Source organism: Mauremys reevesii, linkage group 1 (genome assembly GCF_016161935.1).
Source record: "Mauremys reevesii isolate NIE-2019 linkage group 1, ASM1616193v1, whole genome shotgun sequence".
In the NCBI taxonomy this organism is placed as follows: Eukaryota; Metazoa; Chordata; order Testudines; family Geoemydidae; genus Mauremys; species Mauremys reevesii.
In genome coordinates, this window is record NC_052623.1 from 206,321,136 (window position 1) to 206,335,798 (window position 14,663).

Consider the following 14,663-nt stretch of genomic DNA (forward strand, 5'->3'; position numbering starts at 1 on the left):
ATCAGTAACAAACACAGTGTAATAATCATGATTGCATAGCAAGCGCTGCAGAATTAATAGGTGCATTACCAGTTTTATATTCATAGATGTACAGCAAGCACCACACAATTCCTAATTGCCCCAAAACTTCAGGGCCAGGTGAAGCCCAGTCTACCACATCACATTACTCTGGCTGACAGTTAAAGTGCTCTTTCAAAGCCTCCCTCGGGTGCATAGCTCCACATTGAGCTCTTCTGATAGCCCTTGCGTCTGGTTGTTCAAAGTCTGCAGCTCCACCTCCACTCTGTCAGCAACTTTCCCCCCTTTGCCTCACAGATATTATGCAGGATGCAGCAGGCAGCTATAACCATTGGGATATTTTTCTCACTGAGATCCAGTCTTGTCAGTAAACAATGCCAGAATCAGTTAAATCTACCAAAAGCACAGTCAACTGTCAATCTGCTCCTGCCCCCCGAGCTGGTAGTTGAATCTTTCCTTGGTACTATCAAGGTGGCTGGTCTATGGCATCAGGAGCCAGTGGAGCAAGGAGTAGGCTGGGTTCCAAAGGATCATTACTGGCATTTCAACTCACCAGTGGTAATGTGCCAGTTGGGAAAGAAAGTCCCTGCTTGCAGCTTTCTGAACAGTCCTGTGTTCTTAAAGATGTGTGCATCATGCACCTTCTCTGACCAGCCAACATAGGAGGATACCCAGTGATCCACTAAGGTTTGTATAACCTTAGAAAAGTAGCCATTTCTGTTGATGTATTCTGTGGCAAGATGGTCTGGTGCCAAAATAGGGACATGCATGCCATCTATCACCCTACCACAGTTTGGGAACCTCATTGCTACAAATTCATCCACTGTATCCTGCACATTGCTGAGGTTTGCAGTCCTGCATAGCAGGGGACGATTAATGGCCCTGCACGCTTGCATGACAATAGCTGCCACTGTGGATTTTCCAACTGCAAAATTATTTCTCACTGACTGGTAGCAATCTGGCATTGCAAACTTCCACAGAGCGATCGCCACCTACTTCTCTACTATGGGTGCAGCTGCCATTCTGGTGTCCATGTGCTGGAGGGCTGGGACGAGCTCCAGGAATGTGGCCTTTGCATCCAAAAGTTCTGCAGCCACTGCGTGTCATCCCAAACCTGCATTATGATGCAATCCCACCAGTCAGTGTTTGTTTATTGAGCCCAGAGTGGCACTCCATCATATGCAGCTGTCCCATGAACACCATCAACCACTTTGAATTATTTTTTGCTATGTCCCACAGCAATCTGTCCTCTATGAAATTGTCATGTCCCCTGCTGCTGTGATTCTTCCTGAGGCTCTGCAAATATTGGAGGATTTTCATCTAATGTCAACAACATTCATGACAACAGGGCAGAGATATGCAGGCTCTGTGCTAACTGTCAGAAAACATGGACAATGAGGAGGGCTGTGCAGGTTTGTGGAATTTTAAAAAAGGAGTGAAAATTATTGGAGATGGATGGCAGTAGGGGATGGTGAAAGTTGCATGATGGAATCTAGACCCCTTGCTCTCAGTGACCCCAGGGTGACTTGTTTCTGCCCCAGCATGCATTGCCAAATTTTCCAAAAAGACAGTATGCTGGATGATGCATGTTTCGCATTGGGATACCTACCTGTGGTGCACCACACAGAGCATCAACACAAGCACACCTGGTGACTATGCACAGTGCCGACACAAGGAGCCAAATATGCACCTGCATGAGCAATATTCAAACTTTGGCAGCTGTATGCCAAGGTAAGTTGCGTCAACTGAAGTGTGTAGTGTAGCCAGCTCAAAGATAGAAGGGGAGATGGTGATGAAGCAAAGTTACACTGATCTGTAGTTGTGGATGCATACTGTGTGTTCCATAACATCTTTGACCTGCGTTATAAGGACGCAGGGGATTCTGAGCCTGGATATTTCCCATTTTCCCAGCACACCTTGTGCTAATGTTTGGAAAGTGAAGTCCAGAGAGGAATGAGATGGTTCCTGGGCACATGCTGCATGTCCTTTTATTGTTTTATTGTTTCTGTGGGAATTCTGAAAAGTTGATTTTTTTTTACTTCAAATTAGAACATTATTATTATTATTATTATTATTAATGATGATATTAAGAGATGTCATGTATTACATTATAATTTGACTTGACATAACAGTTGAAATACTTCAACTATTATATTAAACATAAAAGTCAAAACAATATAGTTGAAATGTTTTGACTTTATCAAACCAAGCATTTTGACTTTATTGAAACAAAATATTTTGACCATACCATCTTGAAATGAATCACTTTGATATTTTTTTTGTCAAAAGGTTGAATAAATCAATACATTTCCTTGGAATGTTTTGATTTTTCAAAAGAGCATTTTCCTACCTAAAAACATTTCTCAGAAAATTTTCTACCAACTCTAACTGTTTTCATTTGAGTTAATTAGATTCATTCAGTGTTATACATTTATTTATGCAGTATAAGCAACTATTTGAACTGACATGCTTGTTTGGATTCTATGCCTACAACATACATACATATATATATATACATATACATATATATATATATATATATATATATATATATATATATATATATATATATATATAATATATATTACTTATTATTGTTTAACAAAGAAAATATAAAAAATAAATATAAGCATTATCAGGGTTGCATGTCCGCATAACAAAGAAAGAACTTAAGAACATAAGAATGGCCATACTGGGTCAAACAAGTGGTCCATCTAGCCCAGTATACTGTCTTCTGATAATGGCCAGTGCCAGATGCTTTAGAAGGAATGAACAGAACAAGGCAATTATCGAGTGATCCATCCAGTCATCCAGTCCCAGCTTCTGGCAGTCAGAGGCTTAGGAACACCCAGAGCATGGGGTTCTATCCCTGACCAGCTTGGCTAATAGCCATTGATGGACATGTCTGCCATTAACTTATCTAATTCTTTTTAGAACCCAGTTATACTTTTGGCCTTCTTAACATCCCCTGGCAACCAACTCCACAGGTTAACTGTGAGTTGTGTGAAGAAGTACTTCCTTATGTTTGTTTGAAACCTACTGCCTATTAATTTTATTAGGTGACTGCTAGTTCTTGTGTTATGGGAAGGGATAAATACTTTCCTATTCACTTTCTCCACATCACTCATATTTTATAGACCTCTATTCTAACCCCCTTTAGTCGTCTCTTTTCCAAGCTGAAAAGTCCCATTCTTATTAATCACTGCATATTGACCATACATTTTCAGATAACTATCCACAATGACTCCAAGATCTCTTTCTTGAGTAGTAACAGCTCATTTAGGCCCCATGATTTTGTATGAATAGTTGGGATTATATTTTGCATGATACATTACTTTGCACTTACCAACACTGAATTTCATCTGCCATTTTGTTGCCCAGTCACCCAGTTTTGTGAGATCCCTTTGTAACTCTTTGCAGACAGTTTTGACTTTAACCATCTTAAGTAATTTTGTGTCATCTGCAAACTTTGCCACTTCAGTGTTTACCCTCTTTTCCAAATCATTTATGAATATGTTGAACAGCACTAGTCCTAATACATATCCTTGGGGGACTTTGCTATTTACCTCTCTACATTATGAAAACTGACCATTTATTCCTACCCTTTGTTTCCTGTCTTTTACCAGTTTCTCATCCATGAAAGGAGCTTTCCTCTTATCCCATGACTGCCTATTTTGCTTACAAAACTTTGATGATGGACCTTGTCACAGGCTTTCTGAAAGTCTAAGTACACTGTATCACCCTTGTCCACATGTTTGTTGATCCCCTGAAAGAATTCTAAGAGATAAGTGAGGCATGATTTCCCTTTACAAAAGTTGTGTTGACCCTTCATCAATAAATTGTGTTCATCTATGTTTCTGATAATTATTTTCTTTAGTATAGTTCCAATCAATTTGCTTGCTACTGAACTTAGGCCTACCAGCCTGTGATTGCCAGGATCGCTCTGAAGTATTTTTTAAAAAATGGGTATTACATTAGCTATCCTCCAGTTCTCTGGTATAGAGGCTGATTTGAGTGATAGGTTACATACCACAGTTAGCAGTTCTGCAATTTCATATTTGAGATCCTTCAGAACCCTTGGGTGAATACTGTCTGGTCCTGATGTCTCACTGCTATTTAATTTATCATTTTGTTCCAAAAGCTCTGCTACTGATACCTCAATCTGGGACTGTTCCTCAGATATGTCACCTAAAAAGAATGGCTCAGGTGTGGTAATCTCCCTCACATGCTCTGCACTGAAAACTGATGCAAAGAATTCATTTAGCTTCTCTGCGACAGCCTTGTCTTCCTTGAGTGCTCCTTTAGCACCTTGATTGTCCAGTGGCCCCACTGATTGTTTGGCAGGCTTCCTACTTCTGGCGTACTTTTTTTTTTCTGTTAGTTTGTTGTGTCTTTTACTAGTTGCTTTTCAAATTCTTTTTTGGCCTAATGAATTACACTTTTTACACATGACTTGCCAGATGGTCCTCTCGATTATTCTCAGTAGGATCTGACTTCCAATTTTCAAAGGATGTCTTTTTGCCTCTAATCACCTCTTTTACTCCTTTGGTTAGCCACGGTGGCATTTTTTTGGTCCTCTTACCATTTCTTTTTATCTCTGGCATACATTTAATTTAAGTAACCACACGCCTAACCATGCACTGGGGCTGAATCATGTGTCGGACTAGCTTGCTAGAAAGGGCAACACATGGCTAGGATTCACCAGTTATGAACTGTGTGGTGTGTGGGCAGGAAGTGAGGTTTAGCTGACCATGCCCCACAGCAGTTAAAGGCAGTAAAAGTCACTGTGGAGAGGCCCTTACCTATGCTCTGTAGATCTATAGGGAGCCTATGTTAGTATAGTTTACATGTTGAGGATCTGGAAGAAGATGCAAGTTAAGGTGGTCCCACGCAACATTAAAGGACCTCTCTTATACACATTCTCCCAGCTCCCTGGTGTGTTGGTCACACCCACTTACACCCACTCTACTGCTGAGTGAGGGAGCATAAATAGATTGGAGGGAGTCCAGTGTCAATGCGTCTGAGTGAATGTTACTGGAGTCTAATTTACACCTCTTTACACATCACTCTTAAATTTGGCCTTTAGACTCTTATCTACCCCTGTCACATTGTGGAAGTTTCTGTTTATGGTACTGTATTCCTGAATGTCAGTGGCTAAACATGGACTGTGCTGGCCCTTCTAGGGGGAGGGAAAGCGGAAACTCACAGATACTTTTTCTACATCATTCACCAAGTCTCAGGCATAAGCTCTGCCCTCAGGTGAGTCTCTCTGATTTCAGGGCATGCAGGTCCAACAGTAGCACATGCCCCACATATTTCCTTTGAAAAGAAATAGGGCGCAGGTTATGGGGATGTCAGGATGTTCTCCTCTTCCTGCCATCACCATGGTATGGGAGCCCACCCCCATCTGGTTTAAATGTACTCACAGTTCACAGTGACACGGACTTGCTTGACATCTGCCGAGGAAACCTCATTGGCGGCTTTGCACTCGTACTTGCCAGATTGCTCCCGTGTGATCCCTAGGATCTCCAGGTACTCTTCCTCGCCTTCAAATTCTCTGCCTAGGAGGAGAAAAATACACAGCAGGATGTTGTAGGTGGTGTGGACTTGAGAAGCCCTCACTTTGATTGTAACATGTGAATGATCATGGCACAAGTATCCATGAAACAATGACAGATGGGAGCTACTTTGAGGCTATCTCAGCAACCACAACAGACAGAGACTTTTTTAAAAAATGAAAGCTTAGATTCTGGAGAACCAAAAGGATGCATGAAAGGAGTGCCAAATGCCAAACACCACACACCAGCCCAAACTAAGCCTTGTGGCCAGAATCAGACACATTCATAGAAGCAAAATCTCCATCTTGCAAGGGCAGAATTAGTTTAATGACTAGATATTAGAAAACCAAGGGAGGACAGACAGATTATAATTGGTTCTATGGTAGTTACGACCATCATAAATTGGGATATATTTTACCTGTAGCCCCCTGACCATGTAAAGTCGTGGAATTATTTTCTGTCTCAGAAAATGCAAACTTCCAATCCAGACCACCATTGCCATGATTAAGTTTCCTGGAAACACCTCCACACTGAGAAGTACGGGCTTTTGGAAAGTAAAATTGAGCCACAATAATCACTGCAAACCCTAGCTCTCCAGTCCTCAGTTTATCCATCTGCAAACTGTGGCTAATAATACCCCCCTCCAAGGAGGGTTGTGAGGTTAACCTATGGAAAGCACATTGAGATCCTTGGATGGAGGTGCAACAGAAGTGTAAAGTGTTAGGATTAGCATATCTACACTATCACTCTGGAACCCAAGCTTGGACTCTCCCTAGAAGGATTATGAGCAATGTTGGGCAAAACCATGATGGGAGAGTATTTTCCTGTCTTAACAGGGTACAAACACTGCTCTGGAGCATGGCTGCAGCAGTGTTTGCAAACCGGATAGCACAGGCAAACAAACCCAAACCAAAAACCCAATTCTAATCTCACTTTTAAATCATACGGGTCAGATTTTCAGAATAGCTCAGTGCCCAGAAGATTTCATTGTTGTCAATGGGGATTAATGGGGGCTGAGATCTTTTGAAAATCGGCCTTTTCATTGAAGTGACTGAATGGGATCTAAGCTCTTTTCATAGTCTGCCCCCATCTGTGGGTGGGCAGCTCCTCTGAAAATCCATCCCTGAGTTGCTGGATGTGCTTCAAACACTGTCTGTGTGGACTGGGCATTAGTCCCTGGCTCACCAAGTCCTTAGTGGCAGTAGCAGCTAAGCCCACTCTCAGGGGCTCCAGTTCCAGTGATAATCCCTAGAGTGGCAGAACTGTCCCAGTGCACAGACATATGTTTTCTGTGGCATATTAGCCAAAGCAAGTTAGCCAGATTAGATTAGCCAAGCACACTGGAGGATGAACACAGGGCATCAGCCAGATTCTCTTTGCTTTGCATCAGGGATAGGGACTTTGGGGACTGATAAAACTCTGCTCAGGATTCTGTCCCTTGCACTACCACTCTTAGTTCTTGTTTTTCCTGCACTCATCAAAATCCCCCTACAGGTAAAATCATCCCCAGACTTGGCAACTCAGTATTCAAAGAGGAGCTGCCAATCCACATATGGTGAATGAAAGCTTCCAAAGTGAATAAGCTTTCCTCTTCTATTCAGAGATGGGCAGACCCAAACCCCAGATCCAAACGCTCCCATAGTTCCAATGAATTTGAATTTAACCACTGTGTCCCAAACCATTATCTGCTTTTGTGTAAGTCTGCATTTTACCTTCAGGACCTACTAGCACAAATGCAGAAAGGCCTAGTGCTCTGCTGCACGACCTGCTTTTGTAGGGGTAGTGTACGCTATTAGACAAAGAGGGAATATGGTCCACCCTACTGCACTGCAGGAGTCACCGTGACACCGCTCCCAATAGCGCACAGGTGAAGAAGTTAGGAACAACATTCTGGTGGCAAGGCCCTTTGGGTGGGATTTTCAGAAGTGCTCACCATTGACCTAAGTCTGCTCCCATTGACATGAATGGGAGCAGCATTAGGCCAATGCTAAGGTGCTCCTGAAAATCCCATCTAGAGTCAGAATGCACTCCATTTATCACAGCATTGGCAGCTTCTGACTACTAGATACTGAGCAGGGGACGTTAATCTGCCACCACAGCAAATGTTAATAAACCAAAGACTACAAAATAATTTGCCAGGGCACAGTTGCTCTGCTCTCATCTTGTTAGCATAATGGGTTGGACCCACTTTTCACACAAGGTGCCAGAGGGGGCACTGAGCAGGTGCTTGTCGAAATGCCGCCACTAAACTGAAGGGACAGTTGGAGGAAGATTTCCTAGCCTCTGATGGAGTCGCTGCCTCTTTGGGTGCTCCTAAACCTGCCTGCTGGAAACAGCATATCTTTGGAGCTCTGAAAAATATTCTGGAAGAGAAAATATTTTGCCAGGTTTCCCAGAGGAAGAACCTTCTGGGCTCCTCATAACATCTCTCTCTCTCTCTCTCTCACACACACACACGCACACGCAGAAGGAACATTGAGCCATCAACAGGCCCAGGAGTACTTTCAGGAACAACACATAAACCTTTACAGCAAAGTGGGGATGAAAAGCAGTTGGTTTGCGGTACCCAGTCCCTCAGTCTTCCTTCCTGTAGCCTATGCATCCCTGGGTCATGGGGTTTAGCACACTGCTTGGGGGGAACATTTTCTGGGAACTCCGTGCTAAAATGTTGTCAGTTCTATCACTGCCCTCTCCTTCTATGCCAGTTTGATCTCTGAGCGGCAATGTTTTGCTCCATAAACTTAATTACTCTGAACTGCAATCCCAACCCCTCCCTTCTGCTGCAGCCATGTCCCCTACCAGGGTAGAAAGTTTTTAAAAAGAGCATTTCCGTAAAGTGTGATGTCAAATGACAGGAATGAGAGATAGCAAAGACAAAACACGGCACCGTGACAGGAGGCCTGGTTCTAGTCTCCTGAACACAGCAACCTTGGCAGCCTGACAAAGAGGACCCATCCTCTTAACTCCAACCTATAAAAGTTGTTGGAGAGTCTCTCTCTGAGGCAGAGGCAACTAAAGTCGGTGACAGGGAGAAAATCTAGAAACGGTCTAGCTCAGGAGCAAGCACTGGCAGGATGTTTAGGTTTGTTACAGCCCACGTTAAGCCTAGAGGAAGGGGGTAAGTGTGGACGTTATCCAGTGGTGTGGTTTACTGATGTGCGTGCTGTGTTAGGAGAATGGCAGAAATGCCATCTGCTCACAGGAATCTAGTCCACTCTCATTAGGACAAGAGTTTTCCCTGCAGTGTATTCTCCCAGGAGTAAAATCACAACCCCATTAAAGTCAATGGCAAAACTCACTCATCTCACCCCAGATTTTTGTTTGGTTCAGGTTTAAATGTTCCCAGTGATGGGCTTTCCACCACTTCCCCTGGGGAGGCTATTCCAAAGACAGACAAGGTTTAGTCCTGCCATCCCATAAGACCTAGTTACATCACCTTGTCTGATCCTAAGCAACTCTTCTCCCCCTGGGGATTATTGTCTCCCTCAGAAATTCACAGGTAGCTGGTTTCTTCTCACAGCCCCCTTAGACATTGCCTAGCTAAGCTATGCATCTGTTGTCACACTTTTAATCTGTCCTCAGAAATCTGGAGCAGGAGCCCCTCCTGTTGGCCAGCTCCACGATAAGGCTTTCTATTCAGGAGACGGGAGAGAGAGAGAGTGGGGGGCTGTCAGGCTTAACAATCAAACCAGCGGTGAAAGAATCGGAGAGTGCCAGGTGCCTGCAGTAGCTGAGAGCTCGTGGAGGCCCTTCTGCACAGGTATGTGCTGCAGATAGCCTTGACATGTGAACGTGGAAGCCTTTGAAAGTGCTCTCACCACAGCCATGTGTCTGCTCTCCCCTTGCTTGCTAGCCACACCTGATAGAACCGCTGAAAAAACCCATCTTATACAATAGTCTGCTTACAAACACCACCACCACACTTGTGAGGGCACACATGCACACACACCAAACAGAGTGTACAATCCTGCACTCAGAAGCACACTCACACTCTTCATGCCAACACACACAGACACCCACATCTTCTGACCCTCAGATCTCCCCTCTTAAGCCTATTTAAATACACAGAAGCACACATACACATATACATCCCCCACATTCATATATGCACTCTTCCGCCCCCGACTGCCACACACACACCCTCATATACTTACATATATTCACATGCACATATCCTACTGATGCACACACAAAAGCTTCTCTTCCTTTCCACACACTTCACCAGCCATTTCAAAAATCCCTCCCACTCTCTCTCACACACACACATTCTATGACTATACAGAGTATTCAGGCAACATTGAAAATGGTGTCATTTTTAGCTGTGTACTGTAACAGGTATGTCTTGGTTTACCATGTACTGGACCCTCAAGTTTCTAAAGACTAAGCAGCCATTTTGCGTTCTGTTCAATGCAGATGGTACAAGAGAAGGCACATACACTGTGCTCTCTCTCAGCCAGACTTGACTTCAGTTCTTTTGTAGTATTGTGTTCTTAAACTAAAAGAAAGTTCATTCTCACTGAAAGTATCTGTTTGCATTTTGTGTATGGAGAAACATAACAGGGACCCTGCTGCTTTGTTTATTTTTTCAAACCCCTTTTGTAGTTGTGTGGCATGGAGAGCAGAAGGGGCTCTGGGATGAAGTTGGGCACCTTCTACCTAAAACAAGATGCATAGAGGATAAAAAGATTTCACATCAAAAGATGCCATTTGAAGTTTTTTTGTGGCGACTTCCAATGCTGAATTGAGGTTTCTTTTCTCTCTGCACTTTTCATTTATTGTCTAAGGTCTCACTCACCTAACTCCCTTCCCCCCTCTGCACCTTACATTCCCCAGGAACATACTTCTGAAAAACAAAAATAGCTAAGGGAGCTTTGACATTGTTTTCTTGTTTTACTTCCAGCTGGGATTTTTTTTTATTTGAAACTTTGAAGCTTTTGTTTATCAGCCTTCGCCTCCTCACCCACTGCAGATTCCTCTGAGGTTGGCATTTTTATCTGTCCCCTAGCTGAAGAGACTTGTTTTCGGTAAAGAGATCAGTGGAGAGTGGCAGATGGTGTATGAGTAAAGGGACAGCCTGTGCTGCAATGCTACTGAGAGAAGGGAAGATAGAAAGTTACCATGGCATGGGAGGTAGGGAATGTGAGAAACTGGGAGAATGAGAGAGAGTGGGGAGAGCAAAGGATGGAGATGGAAAGGGGAAAGAGGAAGATGAAGAGATGGAGAGAAGCTGGGAGAAAGAAATGTAGACAAAGTGAGATTTGGAAAATGAGATGTTCAGAGACAGAGAGAAAAATGTAGACAGATTGCTGAGAAAGAAAGAGATGTACAGCGACAGTGAGTAAGATGGACGGCAGTGGCGAGAGACAGTTACAGAGAGATACAGTACAGTACAGAGATACAGAGAGCTCCTTTGTGCAAAGGGAGCAGTGAAGTATCAACTGCCGTAGGGATCGGAACAGAAGGGTCAAATGTACTGTGGAAACAATCACTCTGTTTACACACTCTGTTGTGCCCCATTGCTTACTGTGTAAATTGGCCTCATGTCTCCAATGCCCCTAGATCTGTCGTTACTACAGAAAAAACAGAGACTAGCATGGTGCCAATGAAGACTCAGGCCTGGCTCTGGCTTTGTGAATGAGGATGAGCCAAACCAGGAGGAAAGACCCTGGCATGGTTTCCCCTGGTGTTCACAGGGACCTAGTTTATCATTCATCTCATTTCCTTTTGTGTATCCACAGAGTGAGCTGGCCTTGTCTGAGACACTTTCTGGCTTGCCCAGGGTTAAGAATGTCTGGAGTTCTCTCTAGAGATGCTCTCCCCGGCCCACACACCTTGCGTTAAGCAGAACCCTCTTGGCTGAAAGTGACAGTCCAAGACTGAATTATATAATGTCTTGTCCACTCGCCATTGGAATTAGCGGTGTTGACATGATGCACAGGAGAAGCAGGACTCACTGAGTGTGACCTGTTAGTGTACCAGCTGGAGCTGAATTTCAACAGGACAAGGGTGTCAGACATATGTGACTGGACTCAGACTACTTGCTAATACAACAATATCCTGTGAGGCAGGATATCTCGGGGATATCCCCGATGTGTGCCCAGGTAAAAAACTCACCCAGCAGTGCTCCAAAGTCTTTGGAGGATGGGCACAACAGGCACTACCCCTTCTAGCTACTCCCAAACGGTGGTAGGACTGAGTAATTCCTTTGCTATGATGCCAATCAATATTCACTACATTCTGGGGCTTCCCTGGCAACTGTGCCCCAGGCTGAATGGAAATTCTGAACTCTCAGAGAAGCAGTGTCCTTTGGTGTCTGACGACATGGCAAGCTTCAGTCTGTCCCACACCAACTCATAACTCTGCAGCTTTGGAGAACAGCTGAGTACCAGACATAGAGCTACAGAGAATTATAGCCTCTTTATTTTGGAACATATTGGCCTCTATCTCCTCAGGCAAAGGAGAAGCTACATTAGTGTAGCAGCGGTAGGACTCACAGCTTCTCTGAATAACCAGCCTTGCTTTTTTCAGATCTTCAAATGTCCTCTACAGAGCACTATAGTCACACACATACACACCTGCGCAGGTCTGGCATTCCAGCCAGCAGAGGGAAGAAATGCCACGTGCCCCAGTCAGTATGTCACACAAGGGGCACCGTGTCACACCATACACACCCCAACATTGGGCCCCCAAACATTACCTGAAGCAACACACGTTTCATCCCAGCACCACCACCAAACATCACAACGGAAATGCCCTGGCATAACAACACGAGCCTCATGACATTAACACAAAAACTTCAACACACCCATAAAATTTGTGTGCTCCAGTTCCTTTTTGTGTGTGGGGGGGTACTTTAACCTGATGTGTGGGAGCCCTCATCAGCCACAAGGATCATCATGGCAGCACAAGGCCTTTGTGGTAAAGGATGGGAGATAAGAAGGGGGAAGCTGGGCAGTTCCTTAGGGCTCAGAGGCGCCCTATGGAGCAGCAATAGAAAAGGAGGTTACAAACTTGCAGGTCTGACTAAGGATCCTAAAGCTTTTCCCACCTGCCTGAGGGTGGGGATGATTAGCTGTGTTGAATGGAACACGTTTCTTTCTTTGTGGTGTGACCAGCTCTGCAGGGAGAGGTGCCCTCTCCCTCTCATTAGTGACACCCCCACCCAGGTGGAGGGGAAGGACCAGCGGTCGCCTTCTGCAGTAGGAACAGACAAAAAAATCAATTGGTGTTTGCTACCAATGGTGTTAAGCAGAGAAGGTAATAGAATCTGAGACTGCTTGGGGAACAGGGGTTTGTTGCATGATGGAGAGGCCTTTGAAAGGCAATTAAAATATAACAACCCAGCCGGTCATTTTACTCCCTGGTGACTCTGTCAAGCTCAGTCACTCTCGCTCGGCCTCATACACTCCTTTCCCTCTGAGTAGTACCATTCTAGACAAAGCACTCACTCTACTGTCATTTTGTAGTTTAAAGGCATGTTCTTCCCTACCGAACAAGGCTCTGGGATGTGCAGCTCTGGGAACGCACAGGGCACAGTGAAGTTTGAAAGGAGCCAACGTGGTTTGTCCCAGAAGAGGAATTATGGGGTTGCACTCCTACACAGGGCAAGTGGAGAGGGGAAGTGGGCTCTTACCTATTTTCAGTTAAGCTGGTCTGAATGCTGAGTTCACATCAGAAACCAGAAGCCCCAAGATTTCCATTTTGCTTCAGCTCTTTCTATGGACCTTTTGCAAAGCTCTAGTTTTAAACAGTGAGAGTATGGTCAAGCTATTCCTCAGCTACTGTTGCCTCTCAAAAGTTTGTCAACTTGTTGTGTGGCATGGTGGTGATATTTATGGGGTATTTGTGTAGAAAGATTAACTTCCTGAATGCTGCTTTGGTCTGCATTTGTGCTGACCAAAATCTATGATGCAATATTTCTGAGTTATGTCCAATATGGGTGTCAGACATCTTCGTCTGCATCTGGTACTGGCCAGTGCTGGACATGGGATAGAGGTCTAGACATGCCATTTTGATGTGGTCCAGTGTGATTAATTCCACTGCTCTTAGAATCCTTTTGTTTTCAAAGAAAAAGGCAGCTTCCAAATTTGCCTTGCACCGCTTGTCCAGGGGGAACTTGTCCTTTAAGCAGCAAATGGGATGTTTTAGGTTGAGGCCCTTTGACGTAATCCCACTTGGCAAGTTAATAACATAAGGGTTTCTTGCAGGCTGGATGTGGCAGCTTGTTGCTTGAAAAATAGTAGAAGGAAGACAAGCACTGAAGAACAAGTGGTCCTGATTTTGAGTGGTACTGAGCATGTTGTTCCCACTGACTCCAAGTGGAGTTCTCAGCACTTCTGAAAATCAGGGCCATGGGGACAGTGACAAGACTTTCCTGAAGAGCAGAGAAAGAGAAGTAGTCAATGTGTTAGAAAGGGAGGACAAGTGAGAGCACAGAAGAGAAAGTGTGTGGCACGGGGACACGGACAGACACACAAATACAGAAGAGGTGAGGGAATAAAAGAGTATTTCTGAAAGCAAAAGAGCAAAGGCATGTAGAAGGTAATAAAGAGTGAGAGAAGATATTAAGGGACTTGCGAGGGGCAAATCAAAACCAGAAAGGGGATGCAGATCAGACTAGAAGGCAGAGGAATAGAGGAAAAATAATAAGAAAGAAAGAAAGAAGAAAGAAAGAGAGAGAAAGGCAGAAAAAAATGAAGAAGTTCAGGGAGAGGTAAAAGAGAAGGGAAACAACAAAAATCATTCAATCAGGTGATCCCAAAGACTGATAGAAAAAGTTGCATCTGGAATGAGCAGGTTTCTCTACTGAGAAGACAAGCAACTTGTTCTGGCGTGAGCTAGTTATCATCCTGGATACAGGAACTCTAGACAACCCAGAGGAACTGGCCTGAGAAACCATTAAAAAATCAGTTTGGAAGAAACTATTGTCCTTGTTATGAAGTTCCTATGGGAGTTGGGAGTTTTGTTATGTTTTTTTCCTGGTGAAGCGGTGGAAGTTTTGCTAGTGCTAATATACCAGTGTCACAAAATAGGCCAGCACAATCAGGCTCTATTCATGCTTAGTATGATTTCATTTTCTTGAGGAGT

The 14,663-nt window shown here is 44.0% G+C and overlaps 1 protein-coding gene across 7 annotated transcripts in view; it reads right to left on the reverse strand.

Annotated features, from left to right (window-relative positions):
- The window catches only part of LOC120399662 (limbic system associated membrane protein), a 1,355,472-nt gene that overhangs the window by 63,670 nt on the left and 1,277,139 nt on the right, over nucleotides 1-14,663 (reverse strand). For all 7 annotated transcript variants that reach the window (XM_039528141.1, XM_039528133.1, XM_039528140.1 and 4 more), the window contains one exon: nucleotides 5,445-5,579. In XM_039528141.1, the coding sequence (XP_039384075.1) occupies nucleotides 5,445-5,579 (135 nt within the window). The remainder of the gene's footprint in view (nucleotides 1-5,444; nucleotides 5,580-14,663) is intronic.